Source organism: Cyprinus carpio, chromosome B11 (genome assembly GCF_018340385.1).
Source record: "Cyprinus carpio isolate SPL01 chromosome B11, ASM1834038v1, whole genome shotgun sequence".
NCBI classification, from domain to species: Eukaryota; Metazoa; Chordata; class Actinopteri; order Cypriniformes; family Cyprinidae; genus Cyprinus; species Cyprinus carpio.
This window is the reverse complement of record NC_056607.1, coordinates 17401264-17424652: the sequence shown is the minus strand read 5'-3', so window position 1 is coordinate 17424652 and position 23389 is coordinate 17401264. Positions and strand designations below refer to the sequence as shown.

Below are 23389 nucleotides of genomic sequence, written 5' to 3'. Positions count from 1 at the left end.
TCAGCCCTATAGTAAACCTCTGTACCCTTTCCCGCATTTCAATCTAGTCTTTTAATATGTAAGACTCATCTGTAACTGCAGTGATTTAATAGGCAAATTAAAGGCTGTCTAGCTCATTGGACTGGTCAGGGATATATTTATTGCATGTATTAATGTGTGCTGCTTCTAGGCTGCGGATAAAATAAGCTGAATGTTAGCAAGCTATTTATGGGCTGATATGAAAGCTTGAAGATGACTGAAAATTGATTCATTTCAATAAGAGCTGGATATATAAGTGGAAATGGTATAATGTCGAAAGAGCCCTTTCCATGCGCCAGACCGGCATTGTAAATAAGTCTTTATTTTTAATAAGCTCACATGGTGAAATGGAGGCTAATAAAGTTCACATCAAAATGATGCACTTAAATCATTGGCTTTCCAATGTAATGCCATATCAGAGAGAGAATTAGCAGGAAATAGGAAGGGGTCGACTGTGGTTGTGTAAGCCATTAAGTGTGTCAGGTATTATGTCGTTCTTTTCAAGCTTGACAACCTTAGCATTTTTCAGTCTCCCAGAAAACGGATTTTGCTTAGCTCTCTCAGCAGCGTTACCAGCACAGCAATCGTGTCTAATGGATTTTCCAGCTCCGCAACGGCTGAACACACAGAAAAGTTACAGCGAGACTGACAGAGAGGTCATACACGTCCTCCTTAAACTTTTTGTGTGTGTGTGCTGCAAATGTTTATTTATTAACAGGGAGCTCAGAGGACCTGCCAAAGGGCTCCAGAGCTGATGAGATAGTGTGTGAGGTGAGAAGCCTTGTTGAGGAATATGTGAATGTGGTTTGAGACCACACACGATAAGCCAGTTTGTGTGTAGAGAGTGTGTAGGTGTGTGTGTGTGTGTGGATCCCTTACCCTGATCATTTTGGAGGACTTGCAGGCTAAAGCGAAAATCCTTGAATGCTTGCTCTATAAAAATGGAAATACAGCAGAGTATATGTGCTATGGCATTATCCAAATATGCCCAATAATATCACACTTGCTTTATATTGTAACAAGGTGGCTATCATAAAAGGAATAGTTCACCCAAAAATGAAAATTGTAATAATTTACTCACGTGTTATTTCAAACTTGGTGGCTTGCGTTCTTCTGTAAAACACAAAAGAAGATATTTTGAAGAATGCTGTGGATTGTCCCTTTGACTATCCCTATTCCTAGCCATTGACATCCTATTCAGTGCAAACTTTTTTTTTTTTTTGGTGTTTTTGTTGTTTTTTCCCCAAACCTATTTTGTGAATTTTGAATAACTATTTAATGTAAAGAAACATTTTAGGCACATTTTCAGAAATGAAATTTTTATCCCATTAGAATTTCCCTGCATATTCGTGGCATTATGCATTATTTCTGTAAAGCAGGGAACATAATATATACATAATAAATAAACAGTACACATGCATATATTGTGCAAAAAAACTTTTATTTTGGATGCGATTAATCGTTTGACTGCACTAAACTGCTTTTACTGTATTTTTAATCAAACATTATAATGGTTGTTGTACTAAAACAGCTGAAATGTTATTTATTTATTTTTTTTAAAGTTATAAGAGTCGAGAAGATGATTTTTAGAATTCTCATCGCTCCATAATGTTACGGTTCAATCACTGATGGCAGATGGACTATTCTGACGATGTCTTTTATACTTTTCTGGACCTTGACAGTGTATTTTACTTGCCAGTCTATGGTACAGTCACAAGCCTCCCGATTTTAATCCAAAATATCTTAAATTGAGTTCTGAAGACGAACAAAGCTTTTACCGGTTTGGAAAGACATGGGGGTAAGGGATTAATGACAAAATTTTCATTTTGGGGTGGAGTATCCCTTTAAGCCTGGGAAGCCAACATGATGACAGTTGACTGAAATGAGCTGAATCACTAATAACAAAGCACATAGTGCATTGCTTGCGCATCTCAAGCTTATTTGCTGCACAACTGAAAGGAAAATAAAAATTAAGAAGACAAAGGCTGTTTCAAAAGTCAGTGGAGATCCGGAAGGCCTGTAGTGAACGTGTCCTTTGGAAGGTCAACTTTATGATCAATGGATGAAAAAAAAGGAAATCAGGAAATCACAAAGAGAAGAAAGCAAACATACTGCGCCACAAAGACGCGAGCATTTGACCTTTAAGGGTTTTTGTTCCGTGGTGAGATCAGAATCTGATAAGGGAAAAAAAATCTTAGCAGTCGTTGCACAGGGAGAAGCCAGAGATAGTCAGACGGTGGAGGCCTGTCACACCTATTGTGCCGTTGCTCTTTGAGAAAACAATGAGTGTCCCTGTGGACCGAGTACAGCCACCTGCCACTAAATGGCAAAGGAAGAGATTGCTTTGACAGTAACCTGCAGAGGGAGCAACCTTGAGAGTGTGTGTATTTGCATGTGTGTATGTGAACGTGTAAATTAGACACAGAAAGGTCAGAACTCCTGTCTTATAGCGTTCTTTGAGCTTACAGTCTCAGCGCTCAGCATGCTTTAACAGGCAGAACGCAGGTGGAAACTATATCTTCGCATGCTGTGTTGTCACCTGTCGTCTTGATCAGGCGAAACCGTCTTTCAGAAGTCCTACAAAAATAGGTCAGGAAACATAATTTCTCATAAATTATTTCATTTTAAGTAAACATGCTCATTTGTTTGTTTATTGCGCTTTTAACTTCGGTTTATAGCTCATTCGAATGAAAATGAGATGTCCTTGAGATCTCTTTCATTAGTCATTTTTAGCTATATTAATCATCTTTTTGTCAACGAAAAGCTGTTAGAAGCTGTCGGAAAAGAACGATGCAGATGCATGTAATGTTTGGATAGACCGGTATTTCTGGAACAGGCCACAGCCAGTTCAAACAGTACCTCCAGGAGACAAATATGGATTCATTTCTAAAAGGTGTGTCATTGACCGTTAGAGTGTTCTAGGTCTGGTGAGGGAGGTATTGATTTTCTCTGTCTCTTTCTAAGGTGCTAGACTGAATATTTTAAAAATAAAAGACAACATAATTAAACCGTTTCACACTAGTGTTTTCTCTCTGATGGATCAGATTGTAGTAGCTTGGCTGGACAGACAAATAAATAAACAAAATAATAATCCAATCAAATTCATATCACACTACTCTAGACTCTAGACTACATGCTGTGGCTGGTGACACTCGTTTCAAATCTTGAGAAATTGTTTTGTCATTCATTTTTTCATTCTCAGTAGATTACTTACTTTCATCAAAATCCCCCATTTTCTTTTATTCACTAACCATCTGCAATCAAATTAGTGAAATTTGAATAATTTACATTACATTTAGATTTTTATCCAAAGCGACTGCTAACTGAGGACAATAGAAGCAATCAAAACCAACAAAAGAGCAATATTATGACAAGACTTGGTTAGTCTAACGCAGAACATGTAACAAAGGATTTTTTTGTTGTTGTTGTTGTTTCTTTTTATAATAAATAAAAAGCAAACAAGTAGTTAGGATAGAAAAAAAAATGTAGTGTTAGATGGACTTTTTTGATAATAAAATAGTGAGAAAACAGTGTAAGTGTGTCATGTTTTATAATACTGTAAATAAAAAGAAAACAAGTACAATCAAATATTTTTGATATGCAAATGTGTATGCAATATTATTAATAAGCATTGTTTTTTCACAAAAGAATATATATATATATATATATATATATATATATATATATATATATGTATATATATATATATATATATATATATATATATATATATATATATATATATATATATATTTTTTTTTTTATATATTCTCTAACAAATAAACAAAAAGAATTTTTTTTTTTTTTTTACCAATTTTTTTTTTGTTACTTTTCCGTAATTTTTGCTTAATTTCTTTAAAGCAGCATTCCCAAACTTTTTGTCTGCCCGACTCCTTTGACATTAAAATTAATGGTATGCAGGTAAACAAACAAAATATTTTATTTAAATATGTATATTTTTAATAAGTATTTATTGTAGCTATTTATTTTGAATTTTTTACTGTTATGCTCTATTTAATTATTCACTGTTCATCAAATCAGATGCGAAGTTCCCTTAATCAGATGCAAAACCAATACATACAGCGTTTGCGAATAAGTTATGCTGTCAGTGAGTGCAATTCATTCTTAGTGAAAACATCCCTTAGTATTTTGACTTTCTTTCAACATGCATCCAGTTTCGCCTGTCAGTTCCAACAATGAGTCTTTTTTGCTACAAAAAGTGTAGATGTGTATTGAATGGCAGTTTTCCGTTCAGAGCTGGTAAATCTATGACAGTGGGCACAGATGGGAGATTTAATCATCTGGACATAAGAATACTTACAGTTATGAGTAAAAAGAAATATTTCATGAACAATTGACAGCATTAGTCTGTCTAACAGATTTTGGTGACAGCAAAAATGTGAGAAATTGTAAAAAGGATAGATAACTATGTCAAATACAGATGGGTCACCATGGTTGTTGCACCACTGGTCTATTAGTAAGATTGATTAGTGTATCTAGGTACTTTCTTACATGTGTTTGCAAAATAAATATAAATAAATATTGTTCTTAGCTAAATATAAATATGAGTAGTGTTGTGTGTTTAAGATAGTGTACTAAGTTCAAAATAGATAAAAATGAGTCTTGGCTGTTTCAAAATATGAGAATGTGTATTATTTAAAAGCCCCCTAAGAAACATGGTCCAAACCGGTTCAGACAGCCCATCAACTGGCTAGCTTTGAAAATATGTAGTTTTGCACACACACAAGTTACAAAGTCAGTTTATTTGATGAAGGCTGTCAGAGTGTTTTTGTGTGTTTTACCCTGAAACCAAATCTCCAGTCAGCAGATAAATATTTTTCAGCGTTTTTGTGGTTTTGAGGATTTTTACGCTTCTTTCGAATACGTATTTACTTGTGTGAGTGTGAAAACAAAAAAAGACTGGAAAAATGAGGATGGCTATACAACATCCACAGACCTCTGGTAGAAATGATAGCAGCAAATTAAAATTGCTTTTCCGTTTAGGGAGTTGGGATTACTTGCCTTCAAGAAAAAAAAAAGGCAAGAATGTGGAGAGAAATGCTGAGAAAATAAAGTGTTAAAGAGAGATAAAGCTAGGCAGAAGGAAACACAAATTAAAAGCTTACTAACATCCCAAAACTTCAGTCAGTCCTTCTCGACAGAAGCGTTCTGTGTATTTTATTATTTATCAAATGTGGCTTCTGGGGAAATATTCTGAAGACTATTAAACACAACAAGGGTACTGTGAATTAGAGAACGCAAGCATCCAGCCCTCCATTTTCATTGGCTTTTGTCTTCAGAATGATCACGTGTGTACTTATGTTCTATGAATAAGGATGAGTGCCTTGTCTATGTACATATATATCAAACTCTGTGACTCTCTACAACTTGAATGAATGCAAAAAGCATGTTGAGGCGAATTGGCTGGCTGAGCAGAGCTGCTGCTGTTTGTTTACCTGTAATCTTGTACCTCTGGAGAGGTGAACAACTCTAAAGCAGCTTCAGGGTTCTGTAGTGTCCTTGCGTCACACTTAAATGAAAGAACAGAAAAGCCTCAAGGCTGGTGTCTTTGCTTCCTTAAAACAAGCCGGGACAAAGGCCTGGAGAGACACCAACAAATATGTGTCACACAAATATGAAATGTGATATGGACACTGTGTGGTGTGGTTGTTACCACATACTTTATTTATTTATTTACATTATTACACTTTTTATTTTTTTGCTACATTTTTCTGGGAACCTGAGGGGGGTCCACCCTAATTACATTGTGTCTGTGCACTGTTTTTATCTCACTTTCAGAAAGAAAAAAAAAAGCTGGTTTATAACAGATATGTTGCTTTGGGTTGTCCACATTATTTTTCAGTTGTAGTACCAACATGTAAACAAATAATAAACAAACGTACAAAATAGTAGCTATTAACAATGCACATTTATAACCTAAATACATGTGGTTAAACGCAAGTCAAGCATGAATCAACCTATTTTTTTTTTTTATTTTTTTCTCTAAATTTGAATGAATGGCACAAGGAGTTTGAAATTGACCCATTCAAAGGTTTTTGGTTAATTTCTAGTTGGACGTGATCAATTGACTGAGCGATTAACTCTGTAATCCCTCCAAGCATTTCAACTGATTTAGTTTCAGCTGATAACTTGGGTTTAATTCAGTCCAGTCTGTGAAATGGGTTCAGCCAGTTTATTAAAAAGAACCAATTCAAAAGAATGCACTCAATAGGATGTCAGTGTGACTAATGTTTTTGTAAGAAACACACGCTTTCTTTCATGCCAATGAGGTGTATTAATCACTTTGACACCTCCGACTGATGTTAGTTTCCCATTCTTTTAATTGTTTCCACTTCTCGGGGCTTCCGCACAACTTCTTTATCTCATGTCCGCTCTATTTTCCTGGGGCCTAAAGCACATCCTTCTATACTATGAGCTTCCAATTCTGAGATAAGAGAAGGAAAAGAGAACTGCAGTGACCAGATTCTCCTCTCCAGATCTAGAGCAGATCAACACTCGATGCCTGAAAACACGGCCATGTCCTTAAGGATCTCACTATCCTTGAGGGGCCTTTTTTATTTTTCCCAGAAAAATTGCAACAAAATATTATTTTTACTTTTATTGTGGTTATTTTTGTTTAATTTTATATTAAAAAGGTTTTAAATAAATGAACTTGATGAGACTATCATGTAAATTGATTTTAGAAAATAATGTTAAAATTAGCAGCAACTCTTAACACTGAGTTAAATTTTATTAGCCTTATTGCATAGACTAACGATGACCAATACTTTTACATTACTAAATCTATAATCTAGGTTGCACATAATATGTGTAAATGAACATGTTATTATTGAACCTTATTGTGAAGTGTTACCATATAAAGGCAATATGTTATATTTTATTTATTTATTTATTTATTTTAAGAAAGGAATAATTTAACAAGGATCATTAAATTGATCAAAAGTGACAGTAAACACTTACATATTGTACATTTATAAATGTTAGTGATTTTCTTCAATATTTCAATATTTGTAGCTATACAGTACTTACATAAAAAAATTCTGAAGTTTCAAAAAAAAAAAAAAAAGCTGCTCAAACTGTTTACCCAGGGTGGCTATACTCCAGTATATGCAAGAAGGAGGAAAATAAATAGTCTTACAGTTGTTGTCTTTTTAGGCCACTGGCCTGCAGGACTCAGGAAAGGCGGTTCAGTTCACAGTTGTGAACTCACTTAAATGTTTTCGTCCTCTGATTTGTGGACAAAAGTGTCAAGACCTGCTGATTAAGTTCTCCTTGGCATTGCAGGACCTCAGTGATCAAGGCAAAAGATTAAAAGATGGCTATCGAGAGCTCTTTCTGATAGAAACGTAAATAATACAGCGCACATAGATGTGGGATTTTTTTACAGCATATTTGTATCTCAGGCACCTAGCAGCATCACACAAAAAGTGCTGTGTGCAGAAGAAAAACAAGTGTTTTGGTTCATTCACACTAATTAGCAGTCCAGACAAGTGGTTTTGTGAGGAGGATTTGATGCACGTCCGATCTCTCTGCCATAGCTTGTTTTCCCAACACAAACTACCCCTCAAACTCCAGACCTATCAATTCACAACTTGTTAAATTTTGCCATTCCAAAGGGAAATTCACATAACAGTGTATTAAAGTGTTTACTCAACATCCTGAGTGCATAAGATGAGAGTCACATCTGCGAATGTCATATTACTCACAAGCAGTACATTTTCACCATTCCAAGACTGTGAAGAGCAGCACAGACTTAGAGTGTTATAACCCACTTCGCTTCATCAAGCATAACTGCCATTGTCAAAAGTGACAGAATGTTTGGGTCAGGGGGGACCCGCGTGAGTGTGTGCCTGGGTTGGCGCATGTGTGCGAGGGTAACAGTTTGGTGCCCTCACTGTCCTCCTGTCTTTGTGTTGTGCGGGTCCGCTGGTCGTACAGAGAGTTCTGTGCCGCCGTACATTATTCCTCCGTCAGTCAAGTGGAACAATACAGCCCTCCAGTACCAGACCTGAAGACCTTGTCACGTGTATGTGTGTGTATTCGCACACACACATCTGCACTGTGCAGTTGTGAGTGTGTGGATGTCTTTGTGAATGTCATGCCCCTTTTTCCCAGTACTGGACCTGATCAGGAATAGGGTAAACTTTTAAACAATAACCCTTTTTTTTGGCAGCCACCATTTAGACAGGAAACATTAAAAAAGGATAGTTCACCTAGAATATGATAAAAATTCTGTTTTTATGCCCTCATGTCATTCAATACTCTTATATGGTGTTTTCCCCCCCTTGTGGGAAAAGTGTTCTTAGACTCCAAGAAAGACTAAAAACACATACACAAAAAAAAAAAAAAAAGTGGTAGTGACTCTGAAGTTGCGCTACTATTCAAACGTCTTTTTCAAAGTCTCTTATAATCACCAAGGCTGCGTTTATTTGAATTTTTATTTATTTACGCCAGTCTTTGTTGTCACATTATCCTTCAAAAATAATTCTAATATGCTGATTTGGTGCTCAAGAAACATAATTTTATCAACGTTGAACACTGATGTGCTTTAATATTTTTGTGGAAATGGTGCTGCCTTTTTTTTTAGGAATCTCTTATAAATAAAATGTTTAAAAGAACAGAATTTATTTGAAATATTAATATTAATAATATTTTTAACATTATACATATCTTACTGTCATTTTTGGTCAATTTAATGTGTCCTTGTTGAATAAAAGTATTTATTGTTTCCAAAAAATGAAAGAAGAGACACTCAAGAACCAGTGATATTTGATGTTAGCCAACCTGAATTGTGTTTGCATATTTCTAATTGAAACAGGAAGTTGGAACTGGACATTTGTAGGGGCTTAACGCTTGTCGATATCGTCAATAGCCATTAGTGTACATCACAGCCTAGAAAATTCACACTTAATAGCTTATAACACAAACAAAAGCCATCAAGACACTTCAAAATGAATAAACTAGTTCTGTAGTATCAAGTTTGGAAAACAAAACTAAAGATAAATATGAAGTCTAAATCTAAAGATAGATGCTAAAGATAAATCTGCTAAAACCTTAGCCTGAGGATGGTTGTGTTTATAATTTAGTTGGGGATCTTATTCCAAAGAGCATTTTATTAGACAAAAAAAAATGTGTGTAGTACAAGTTGCGCTAGCAATATTTTTGATTCATTTCCCTCTGGAAGAGAAAGTAAATTTTAAATGAGTGTGTGTGTTAAAAGTGAATTTGCAAGGCAAGGTTTAGGTGTACACTGGCATATAGATTAGCCTAATGCTTACAGACATCAAGTAAAAACCACAAATCTCCAGCTTTGATACTCTCGTCCCTCAAAATCCTATCCATACTGCAGGAGGTGTTTTTCCACTTATAGCTGATTCATGAGAAGGCTTCATCTTCAGCTCCAGGTGACCCCTGCACACCTCTCTGTGTCCACACACCACCCAGTAAGGCAAAGAGCTTGTTGTAAAGCACCTGAGTTTGTGATGTTGTTCTGTTTGTGAGCGCAGGGCTGAATGACCTTCAGGGGAGCCTGCGGAGAACATCAAACACTGCAGCTCTCCTGAACTGTCTTAACCTGTATACTGTAGACCTGAACGTGGAGAGAGGACACACCTCAAAGCCACTCAATCCCCACCATCATAGAGTTGCTCCTGGCTATATTTTTTTATTCTTTTTTCTGTGCATTCCTCATTCTGTCTAGCATTCTGTCTGTCTGTCTGTCTGTCTATCTATCTATCTATATCAAGTTCTAGTCAAGTTGAGCTTTATTGTCATTCCACTACATGTGAGGTCATACAGTGGAACGAAATGTCGTGCCTCACAGGACCACGGTGCTACATAAATACAGACATACAACAATGAAGTAAAACAGTATAAACCTATGCACGACTAACCCTACTGACAGATTTGGACTATAAATATACTATATATAAAAGTTTTACCTATACATAAACTGAAAAAGACAAGCTATATGAATGTTTCACATAAATACAGAAATATATCCATTTAGCCACATACTCATCGGCATACACTCATACACACTCTTACAGACACGATCATTTAGTTTTTCTTACTCTCATTCTTGCTTCTTGGTCAATATCTCTCCCACATATCTTCTTACACATTAGACCTTGACATTCCAAAATCTGAACTTCAGTTTCAATAAAGCTGCCTTGTGCAGAAACGTCAATCGATTATTGATTTTTCTTGTTGTTTTTATTTATGTGTGCTGCAGTTAAAGCTTCTGACTAGAATGAGAAGTTGTCATTGAATATCGTACTCGATTTTTGTACTTCACATGGCCACATTTCAGCTTGTTTTGAATTGCTATTCCAAGAACCTCCTAATAAAAGGTCTTTTTTATTGGATTTGCAAACTTGCAGATATTAACAGGCTGTCAGTGTGTGTTAATAGTGAGGATTTTTCAAAATAAAATATTAACTAAAATACAAAACTAGTTATCAGTTCATATAAAAGTAATATTAAAAAAAAATTATTATGCACATTATTCTCTCAACAAGCTTTAGAAAATACACATGAAAAGCTCAGTCCCCAGTTGTCTTATATTATATAAATACTATTGATGTGGACAAAATTTACAGTAGATGCACTGTGTTCACCTGGTGGTCAGATGCTGGTCAAGTGTAACAGGAAGTTCATCAAACAAAACTCAGGGCAGATTGGTGCATTGTCAACCAGTTAGACTGTCGAATAATGCTAGCCTGTTTTTATGTTTAACATGCATGAGGAGATCAATAAATGGACTTTTCATCTGAAGCTGAGATTCGTGAGCACGTCTGTACAACCCTGTCTTTCGTTATGAAATCAAGAAAGAGAGCAATACAGAGAGAGAAAGAGGGAATTCTGGTTTGGCGTCTTCTTTGGGCTAGTTGTTTTTGAACAACACACTTTGAGGCCGACCATTCTTGCGTTCCCATGCCAACATCCCATCCCATAATGAAACAATAGCATGCAGGGCAACTCCTGTGAATCCAGTGTTTTTCTTATGCAAACACTCGAGGTTTAGGCTCTGTCCCTTGATCCGCAGGTTTACCCTCTGTATGTCAGTTGTGGAGTGACAAAAATCTTCAATGACAATAATTAGTTCATTCCATTAAAGCAAATTAGCCTAATTTACAAAAACATTGACTGCCGTTGTTGCTTCACAGAAACATCCATCTCTCTCTTTTTTCAGGAGTGTGTTTTTTTATCTTTCCTGCTGGCAGATGTTTTTGTTGATGCTTAGTAAGGAAGGAGAAAAAAATTAAATGAACAATTTTCCCATCAACAACAGGCTGCAATTAGTGTATTCAGACCATTCGTGGAGGTTGCCAAATAGCAAAATCATTCTGATTCTTGATTTAGTTCTTCTAGACATTTTCAGGAGAACTGACAGAGTAAAATGTTGTTATTCTCCTACTGCAATGCACTTTGTTTTTCCGTTTTGAGAGAGCTTGTTAAAGTAGGCAGCATGCTTTCATGTGTCAGTGGTTTGGTGCTCATTCTGAAAACTGGATATTGGCCTCTTCCCCTCCCATTTGCAATTATTCACCAGATGAAACTCTGGAGCGCTGAGCAAGCCGTGCTGCAGTTGGTGAAATGGATTCTACGCTTTATTAGCCTGTTGTTTTGGTGCATCTTCTGGCAGGAAGCCGTGTGGTAAATTGGATAGATGGCTTGATAAAAAGCTTGTCTTGCAAGATATTTCATGGCAGACTTATTTATTTATTTTTTTTACATTTTCGCCCGGCACTCTTAACAAGTGACTTGGTCCCACGGTGATTTATGAAATCAATTTGTCTTGTTATCAGTGGGATTGTGGAAGAGAGATAAAATCAGTAGGAAGTGATTTTAGTTCCATTTTTCTTTCTTTTCAATCCTGAGGGAAGAAAGAGATGAGAGAAGCGGCACTCAAATCTATTTGGCATGCTTTGACCCTCTAGTACTGGAAGTCTGCAAAGACTGAACACTGTCAGAACAGTATGCAGTTGAAGGTGTCACAAGGGTTATTATTATTATTATTTTTTATAAAAAAAATAAAATAAAAAAAAAATGTGTGCTCTAGTGGTTTTGGTTTAAAACGCTTTAGTCAAAACCATCCTTCTGTTCTTAGACCAAATTTAAATATACTATTTTTGCTTTACTGTAGAAACAGTAGCTATAGTGTTGGGTCACATATATTTTTTAAATGCTGTTTATAACTTTATATGAAATTTGAAATGCAATATTAGCAGGACAAAGCAATTCCTTTGCTTGAAAGCATCTGACAGATGAATAAATGTAAATGTAATGGCAGGTTGCATCATTACAACTTACCCCACTATTGTCAATGTGTGTTCGTGTCATTTTTTTCACCCTAAGCAATATAAGTGCAAATGATCAGTGGACATTTATTGAAAAAAAAAAAATAATAATAATAATAATTTATGTGTCTTTACAAAAATTTCATTTCAAAAATGAATTTCAATGAATAGTTCATCAAAAAAAGAAAAAGAAAAACATTTCCACCAAATTTCACTACATTTTCGGGTGACCTATTCCTTCAACCTGAGATATATGTACTATTTGTGAAAACTAGTCCCTGACTCCCATATACTCATAAAGCAGAAATAGAACTCTAATTTTTAAACTGTGATTAATTTAGACATGGCACATGGCTCTCTCTCTCACTTGCTCACTCGCTCACTTTAAGTAGAGCTGAAGCTGTGGAACTTTCCCTCAGGTGTAACTGAACGGACCATCTGCTATTGTTGACCAGAACCCTTTCCAAGCAACCGTAGCAGGAGAAAATATATGACTCACTCATTCTGTTTGCTATCTTCACTTGTTTTAAGAGAAACTGAATTTTTCACACTTCTGCTGTCAGAAGAGTCTGTTATTAAGAGAATCCTTTTTTGTATATACTATAAATATTATCGACAAATGATATCCTATGTTCAGTACATTGCTTATGCTATTGAATTTAGCCATAGCCCATCATTTATTACATATATAATTAATTTAATTGATTTGTCTATTGGTCTGTATGCGACTGAATGAAGTATTGAATCAATAACGCCTTGTCCACCTTAAATGTAATAACTACATTACGTTCATACTGTATATAACGAGGATGTTTTATTTAATAAGCAGGGGGAGATAGACAATGAAAAATGGGCAAGAGCAATGAAACATGTTGGCCAAAAATAAGATTGCTTTGAACAGTTTTTGCGTCTGGCAGCAATGAGAGTTTCATTGTTATTATTTAATGTTTTTCTTACCCTCTACCGTCTCTTTCTCTCTTTTCTTGCAGTGAAGTTCGAAACCTGTCAACAAATAGAGGAGGTTTCTTTTGAAAGCAGTGACCCAAAGTTCAGCGTTCGGCCGGATGGCTCTCTTTACGCAGAGCAACATGTGACGAATCTCACTGAACCCATCCAGTTCATGGTGACAGCCAGAGACAGCGCGGGCAAGTATATCTGGGAGACCACTGTTAAACTGGCCCTCGCTGGACACCTGCTATCACCTCCTGTTAACCAGGTAAGGACAAATGATGTGTAATTTATGTCAAATATTATTCCAAAAATATCTTTTTGTGAACAGATTTGTGCTGACCTAATTTTTTATAAGCCATGTTATCTTTATATTTTATATATTTAGCTATAGTATTGATTAATATATTTATGTTATTAATTAATTATTTATAGAAAAGTTTGTTTGTAACTATTTTATAGAATTTCATTGTTTTTTACTGAATTTTTGATCAAATAATACATGTTGAGCATAAGATACTTCTTTCAAAAACCTTACAAAATCCCCAAACTTTTGAATGGTAGCATGTATACAGTTTTCGTTGTTGTTGTTTTTCTGTGAGTATTGTGAAAAGCCGTGAGTGAGTCTAGCAGCTCAGTAATGGAGTGAATGAAATAATGTACATTGATTGAGTTCATGGTTTTAGGGGGGTCGTGGGGGGAGATGATGTGCCGTCTCAGTGTAATTATTTGCCCATATAGAACAAGCAAGAACGAGATTCAATAACACAGCAAGATGTTATTACATTTAAGCAATCATCAGAATTTGAAAAGTAGTTATAGCTTTTAAATTGATTACATTTCGGTTCTCCCTCTCGTGCATGTATGCACAGGCGGCACTGTCACGTGTGGAGCACTTTTAGAGGGTTTGCACAAGCCCTTGGCAACACACCAGAAGTCATGATCTGATTATGAAAGTGAATGCTCAAATGTAATTTTTATACAAAAGATGAAAGGAGTAAAATTTCATCTAAGTTGTCCCCCCCACACCCCTTCACACACACACACACACACACACACACACACACACAATTCTGCCACGATGTTTCCTGCTTGGCAAGTATCATTAAACTTTTAATACATGTGGCTGTCATGCTCCTGTCCTGTGCTCTGGTGTAGTGCAGATGAGGTGTACAGGCTTTATATAGATGTCTTTCCCACTGGCATCGGACTGTTTCTGCATCCAAAGTGACCTAGAAATGCCAAGTGGAGAGGCAGGGATGCAGGTCCTCTAGGGATCCTGGAGTCTGGTCTGGCGAGCCCTATCCCCGTGTCCCTAACCCCGCACATGTCCTCTCCTTCTGCACCACCATTTAGAGAAATGTCTCCTTGCCAGTTACAGCAGGTTACTGAAGGACAAACGCACATGTGTGCACACACACGAAGCAAGAAGATACATAGGTATTCTGGCAAATGTGACTCTTTGCAACTATCTGACCTAATTGAGACCATAAATAATTAATGAAAAAAAATATCAAAGTAAAAATGAAGTAGTTTAGCTCTCAGAGTATTTCAGCATTAAGGCATATCTAATCAATTTATATAATATAATCTCACCTGTAAATAAATCCTGGCAGATGTGATTTTCATGAATTAATTATCCTTAAGTAACTCAATGAAGTACCAAAAAGCAGGGTGTAGGAACAATTTGACAAATTAAGGGGGAATATTATGAACCTTAAAAGTTTGGCTTGTGTCCAGTCTACTGTCTACTACAGTTATATATATATATATATATATAATCTGATTATTTCTATATTATATTTTTATATATATATAATCTACTTTTCTATTCCTTATTAGTAAATTATTTCCAATAATAACAATAATGATTATTATTATTATTAATTTAATTTTATATGCTGTATGTGTATATTTGTATTATTTATACACATTTTATACATCTTTATAATAATAATATTTATAATAACTGTTAGCCTTATGTTGCTGTTGTTTTGCATGATGCATGATAATGCTATTATTTTAACTTAGTAATACATAAATACCATGGTATTTGAATATATAATCATGGCATGTAATAAAAGTACCATGGTTTTACCATCATAGTACTGTTTTAGTAAGGGGTTCCATGCATCAAATGACTTGTGCTGATTGGAAGTTTGAGCTTACGTAAGACAAAAGAGATTTATTTCTTACTTTTCTATACATTTATTTAATCTATTTTGGCCTCATGACTTGAAAGACAGATATATTTAGAGGTAGCGCTTAGGAAAATTAGCATAGAAATTAGCACTTAAGATCAGCACCATCTTAAACGAACGCACTCACATACAGAAATGCCCACACACACACATCCGCACAGCCATGACTCGTTGGCCATAAAAGTAATTAAAAATAAGGCATCTCATTTACAAAGTAAGCAAGTCTTTTGTTACTTTGAAGTAGCAGAGGTGCTTTGAAAGACATTGATATGGAAGCTAGCTATTATCAAATGTGTGTCAACAAAGGTACCCCTCAGTGCAATTCTTTGTGCCTCTGCTGAGCGTAAATGTCAGTAGGTTACATGTAGTTCATTATAAACTTGCATGGCATTTGCCTGGATGGTGTGGCTGTTATTTGTTTGATCCATATGCAGCTTTTATTCTCGAATATTCTGTTGTATCTCCTTCTGGGCTGATAAGTTCCAGCCAATGCTTTAGAGTTCAGCACAACAGTGCAGTTTCTTTGTCCCCTAACATGTTTTATTGAGCAAAGTTTCTATGCTTTTGGATGGTTCAGGTCTAAAAATACCCAGGACTGTTCTTTGGCTGGCATTTAGCTCAATATGAGCCTCATCTGCCCCTAAGCTGGAGTTTGGAATTCATGTGTGCTGGGAATTATGTTCAGCAGCCATTAGGTCTGTTTTCCTCTCAACTATATGAATTAATTTGAACAAAGAGTCAGAAACTAGACTGAAGTTTTAACCACAACATAACACAAAATGTTGTTTGTTTAAAGAGTCATTTGTTCAGTAATTAGTTTAAAATTACAATTGGAGTTCAGTAACACAAAACTGTTTTTTTTGTTTAAAGAGTCAGTTGTTTTTTATTTCATACTGGCTCAAAAGAATCATAAAACTAATCCTAAAACCAATCCACACTTCTAACCACACATGTTTTCACTTCATACTTTCACAAAATACTATCTAAAAATAGTCATTCAAAAGTAATATAACCTCCCCATAAGACTAATTTGTTCAGAAATCGGACTACTACTGGTCATGCTGTATGTCTTTGATTCACTAAAAAGAACCAGTTCATAATACTTATTTGTTTGGGAATCATACTGCACTGACAGCACTGTATAGGGCCTTTCGCACCACTTTAGAAACAAATGTTAACAAAGTACTTGGACGAGCGAACTATTTCCCAGTACCACTGTTGCATCTGAGCTGTGTGTTTACTTTGACGTGACGTCCAGTCACAGCGATGTCATTTGTGCGCGGCAACAACGTTAATAAGGAACAACGTTAACAACAGGAGGATGGAGGACACTGTGACTGAGCTACAATACATGGAATGTCGATGAATACGTAAAGCGATTGAAAGAACGGAAAGGAGGACTAAGAGACTTCAACGACAACTGGCAGTGCTACATTTGCTACAAGTGCCTGCACATCAGCATCCGTATATTTATCGCTGTTCGTCATACTTGCGAAATAAGTTGACACAATGTTTACAGTATGTTACACGGCATTTTAAATCATGGCGGGTGGGGGTGTTTTCAAATGTGTCTGGCCAATCAATGTCTACTTACGTCACGGGTAGAACCAGTTGTGCTGGTTAGACCCTGCTCTGGAGTAGGTTCTCGAAAAAGGCAGTCCGGTACTAAAATCACCCAAAAGTGGGTAGTTCCACAGTTAGTTCTGGTACTATGAAAAGGTTCCTGTGGTGTGAAAGGCCTGTATGTTTCTTTCATAGACTGTTAAAAAAAAAAAAAAAAAAGATGAACGACATGTTTCCACTTCCGTCCACTATAGAAAAGTGAAGCCAAAACATCCCTGCATGGTCCATAATCTTGCACTGATGATGTTTTTTGGAGCCCGTGTTCACATGTGATTATGAGTCCTGCCAAAATTCTTCCAGACCCAATCACAAGCTCAAATAACTAATTAAGTGTTCTTAAAAAATAAGAACTACTTAAAATCATGGAAACCATCTTCCGGAAAAAAAAAAAGTATTTGAAGTGTAATTTGATTATTTAGTTTGGCTTACATCCTATTTGTTTAAATGGAGAAGGTGGGGTTTATGACCTTTAGTGCTGCTAGCCACCAGATGGCGATCAAAATGTTTTAATTTAATTTTTCAGGATGTGTGCAGCACGCTTGATATCATCCTGTAGATTCAGTATTTGTATGTTTGTTATAAATAAGACCCTAATGCCACCTAGCTGACACGATTAGTGAAGCATTTTTGCAGCACTTATTATAAACCCAGAGTAACTCTTTCTTCTCGCCTTTTTAATAATGGAACTTCAGTGAGAATCCAGGTACATTTCCATTTTCTCTCGAAGGTCTGGTGCAAAGACGAAAGTAGCAAATGAGTGCTGCCTAATGGGGAATTTGCACATACTGGCATGTAATGGAAAAACTCCAGACAGGCTTGCAAGTAGTGCAATGCGGCCCTATAGAACAATAACCTCCAGATGTCTGCTGCAGAGCTGTAGGCTGACTGATGCCCAAACGGGTTTCTTCTCAGCAGGGAGGGATGGGGAGCCAGCTGGCAGGGCTGGTTCTTCTGGAGCTACAGGAGCTCAGGGCAATCCAGGCAGCCATTTCACACATGCTGACTCCCGAATGCGCCCACACACACACACACACATGCACGCACGCATACGTAGCAGCACATTCCCTACATCTGCCATGCGCCATCCCACAACACAACATGCTTGTTCTAGTTTATTCTTTCCTCACTGTCTGTTGTAATGGGTGCAGTGTTTGTTGCCCTACCAGAGGAATAAACCTTTTCATTAGGCATGCTGTTGTAAGTCTGTGCCTTTCATTGGCGCTGTCATGCTATGCTGCATCAGACTAGCCTGGATCTTCCTGTGCTGTTGGCTACACATTCGGAGGAATGCTTCTGAAGCGCAAGTGAGAGCTGATTGATAAACCAAGGTCTTTATCACAGCTCCCAATGTCCTGTTTGTCAGCAGGAAAAAAAAAAAAAAAAAAAAAATGATAGAGATGGAGCGCGAGACAGATCGAGAAGATGAATAGCCCGCACTAATGAACAGATCTGTGAAGGGAGAGATTAAGCTTTTGCCTATGTTCAAACACATTCGGCTGGTCACACCGTATATGAATGTGTCCTCCCGAAGGTGACGTTGCTTAAATATAAAAGGGGTGCAATAGAAGAACCATTTCAGTGAACAGTTCTTTAAAAACAAACAAACAAAAAACAAACAAATATTATTTTCTTAGTGTAAAGACCATTTTAAGAATCGAATGTCCCTTCTGTGCAATGAAAAGTTGCCATGGATGTTAAAGGTACTTGTACCACAGGGCTGTTGAATGCTTGATTCTGATTGGTCGTTGAACATTTTAAAGTGTGCAAATATTCACAGTTATTTAAGAAATTTCATATCTGTCGACCACATTACCCATGCTGACCAAGCAAACAAACATCACTAGCAGTAGGTTAAAAATGACAATTTCCAAGTTTTTTTTTTTTTTTTTTTTTACTAAATTAGCCTTTATTACTTATGTATAAAAAATGCTTTCTTTCACCTGCTGTCCGCGTGCACACACACTTGCATGCAAACAGAAACATACAGATACAGAAATTTGTCAGCGCTGCCCTGCCACTGACTTTATTTGCAGTAAAATAGTTTGCACATGAAAAGCTATGTTGCATTTCTCAATAGTGAAGTTGTAACGTCAGTTTTTGAAGCAGTTTAACTTACAGTTTCAGTGTTCGTAACACTGTTAAGAGACACACAAACTCAGGTAATTTACACATTCTTAATTTCTCTCTCTCTCTAGTAACTGCATTATTCTGCATATTTATTGCTCAAGCCTTCATTACTTGCTCTTAAATTATGTTTTAGAAACATCAGCGGAGACTTGGGATGATATTCCAAAGATATTAGTTTTAAACCTACAATTTTATTAGGGCTGTCAGTCAATTAAAATTTACAGGGTGCTGCGATTAATTAATCTAATTGATCACAAACTAAATTTGCCTGTGAAAATACCCCCAAAAGATAATTTAAAGCTATTATTGTGTTAAATGTTTAGGCTACAATGGCATAACAAAAAAATATGGAAAATTAAAGAAAATAATTTGAGAAACATTTGAAATGCAATGAAAGTCACTACTGACCAAAACAGCTTAGTTATAAACAGTATTCAAAGTACCTTCTTTTATGTTGTGCAAAAGAAAGTCATTCAGGTTTGAAACAACATGAGAGTGAGTAAATTATGACAGAATTTATTTATTTTTTCTATTTTTGGTGAACTATCCCTTTAATCATAACTTTTTTAAATAAAAAAAAAAAAAAAAAAAAAACTAAAACTACCAGCAGGTGGCGGTAAATGTCCTTATGAGTCGATTCATTCAAACGGCTAATTCATTTAGGAATTCAGTAAACGGCTCTCTCTATGGGCTACTGAATCATTGGTTCACGCGATTTGTTCAAAACATGGATTTATTCAGAAACTAAACACCACTTGACAAAACTGTGTTTAAAATATAGCACAATATTAACTTATTTACTGAACTGTTGTATAAAATCACATTTTGACTCGTGTCCATTTTGACTCGTGTGATATTGCTCTCACTGCTTGTGTGATATTGCTTATCATATGATATAAATATGAGACTAAAACTCAAAACAGGCATTTTTTTTGCCCCAATATCTTGAATTTTAGGGCAAAACTGCATTTATGGAGTTGTTGCCCTGGGTCATATTTGTCAACATTCCACTGTAGAAAATGTAAGATGATGTACAGATCTGGGGGGCGGTGCCAGTGCATTAACGGCATTAAAATATATTAATTGCATTATTTTTCATAACTAAATAATTAAGTTAACGTGTTAAACTGACAGGCCTAAATTTTGTACGTAATTTTATACATAAAACTTCTCGCTTTGCAGGTCTTCAGGCCGGTTCTATCAAACCTTTACAATTAATCCAGAATGCGGCAGCAAGATTATTTTTTAATGAGCTGAAAAGAAAGCACGTCACACGTCTGTTTATCAGTTTGCACTGGCTACCAATAGCTGCTCGCATAAAATCCGAGGCATTAATGTTTGCCTATGAAACCACCACTGGCTCTGCACCCCTTTACCTAAATTCATTACTTCAGACTTATGTGCCCTCTAGAAGCTTGCGTTCTGCAAGTGAGCGTCGCTTTATTGTGCCATCCCAAAGAGGCACAAAATCACTTTCACGGACTTAAATTATATGTTCCCTCCTGGTGGAATGACCAGCAAAAAAATCAATCCAAGTCCTTAGACATATTCAAGAATCGACTAAAAACACATCTATTCCATCTTTATTTGACCCTCTAACACTAGCACGCTATATTCGAATACTGTTCTTAAAATAAAGAAATAAAGAAATAAAAACTTGCCCTTTTTAGACTTTTAGATTAATTTACTAACTGCTTGTTTTCTTAAAAAAAAAAAAAAAACTATTTAAAAAACACTAGCTTCTCTATTATTTTTGTATTCTATCTGTTTTATTTATTATACAATTAACAAAAAAGCAACAAAAAAGGCCTCTAACACTAGCTTACTCTATTCTTTTTCTATTCTATCGGTTTTCTTTTTATTTATTATATAATTCTCCAAAAACAAACAAACAAACAAAAAAATCCTTGCTACATGTACTGTGTTAGGCTAACTGAGACTTATCACAGCACTTACATATTGCTCTTTTGTTTATTTTGATTGCTTCCATTGTCCTCATTTGTAAGTCGCTTTGGATAAAAGTGTCTGCTAAATGACTAAATGTAATGTAAATAAATACGTTTTTAAAAGACATTGGGTCCATATTACCACCTTGGGTGTGCATTATTTTTCAGTAATTCAGTGGCCCATCGTCAATTATTACTTACTTCATCGAACCGCTGAAGCCAATAATGAACCTTTATTTTTAAGATAGCTGTTTTATTTTTAAATTTGCAGTTTAGACACAGGAGCTCCGAATACCTTCTTATAATTTGTCTTTTGTCTGGGAGGATTATTTAGCCCTCACTGCTCAACTTGATTTTGCCTCAATCTCTTTTCCATTCTCCAGCCTCTTCTTTCTCTATTTCACCCTCTTATGCACCGTAATTCCACCTGCCGCCCCCCGAAAGGTCTTGTTGCAGCCGCTCTCTGTTGCAGGAGCAGGTACCTTTGAGCTTCGTGGATGAGCAGAGCTGAGGCGGAAGTGATTTTATCAGTGCCTCACAGCTGCCCTCCTCGCTCATTCACGGCTCCCTCCCTCCACTACAATCCCTCCATTTTCCGAGCCCCTGCAGCCAGAGCCATCAAGCTGTGAAAAATTAAAACAAAAGAGGAAAAAAAATACAATATGTTTGCTCAGATTTGCCTCACATCTGTTCGAGCTCTTCTGCCGACAAACCGTGTTTGTTAGACATTGATAGGCTGACCTGCCTACGCATGCTTGAGTTGGCAACCCCCGCCGGGGGACACGAGACAGGCAGAGAGAGAGAGATAGTAGACTGGGATTCGACTCGAAAATGCAGTGCCACAAACGTCAAGGTGTCAGGGGAAGAAACGGCAACACAGGATTACATGAAAAGCTGACAATTCAGAGATGAGCGCTAAAGACACTAAATGAGCTGCAGGACAGTCCCCTTTTCCACACACGCATACACAGTCAGCCCCGTGACAAACGGTGCCTGTTTGGTCGCTTCAGCCCTTTTCCTTGGCCTTTGGATGAATCAAGTAAGGGTCAGCGGCAGCTCTAGTTTTTCTTGTCTAAATTATTGATGTGGTATTTCATCAATCTTTTTCATTGGGCACCCATGAGGAAATGTCATGGAATGCGTCACTGTGGTATTGCTGTGTTATAAGGGCTGGTTTACAGAGGCCTTGACGTGATTTGTCATTTTGATTGGTCGTTTTAGCAGAAACCCCACAGCTATGTTTACGATCCTGACTCAGGGCTCAGGTGTGCAGGTACAGCTCCACAACTATTTTGTACCATTGCCTCAAAAAATAATGAGTGATTAAAAGTAGGTGCTCCTAGGGGTGTTTGTATGTTCAACCTGGCTGTTGTATGCATCTAATTGCTCTTTTATAACTCTGGAGATTTAAAGAGTTCTCACTTTATTCAACTCTGTTTCAAAGATTCAAAGTATTAATTTTAACAGTTTTTGTAGTCTTATTGTATTGTAGTGTTAAAATTTAGTTGTTGATTTTTTTTTTTTTTTAATTCATTAATTTTAGACAGTTTGAATACAAAATTATTTTTAGTTGACCAGGTTTAATTTTACACTGAATATTCAACTGTTTATGTTAACTAAATTAACTGTTAATTAACTCGAACCCGACTTACCTAAACCAGCATTATTAATTGTAATTTAAAAAAAAAATTGTTAATTGAATTGAAATAAAACAAAACAAATATTTTAGATAAAAATAAAATAAAAATGGAAGTATTAAAATAAAACTAAACTGTTTGAATGTAATTTTTTTAATGTAATTTTAAATTTAAATTTAATTACAATTAAAAAAAAACTGAAAATGTAAAAATTAATTAAAAACCCTACTGAATACTATAATAGTATATAAACTAAACCCAACACGTTTTATATCAAATTAATCAGATACATTTGTCTTAAATCAAAACATTGTTCATTACCATTTTTTATTACATAATTAATTAGAGTTAGATTTAGATATTAGATTTAAGATAGTATTCATAAATTGATAATTTTGTCAAGCAAGATTTTTTTGGTGGGGGGTGTGGGGAATTTGAAATGTTGGACATTTGTTTATAGATTTTGATATCTTAGCAAATCTCTTTATTAGAGATATTTAAAAGTTATATACTGTATATTGTCTATTATATATCATATGTTTTGTATATTTTAGTTTCCCATTTCT

General features: G+C 35.9%; 1 protein-coding gene across 3 annotated transcripts in view; it reads left to right on the top strand.

Moving 5' to 3' along the window:
• LOC109069640 (cadherin-4-like) overlaps positions 1–23389 on the top strand; it is a 225409-nt gene that overhangs the window by 143669 nt on the left and 58351 nt on the right. For all 3 annotated transcript variants that reach the window (XM_042734278.1, XM_042734277.1, XM_042734276.1), the window contains one exon: positions 13331–13557. In XM_042734278.1, the coding sequence (XP_042590212.1) occupies positions 13331–13557 (227 nt within the window). The remainder of the gene's footprint in view (positions 1–13330; positions 13558–23389) is intronic.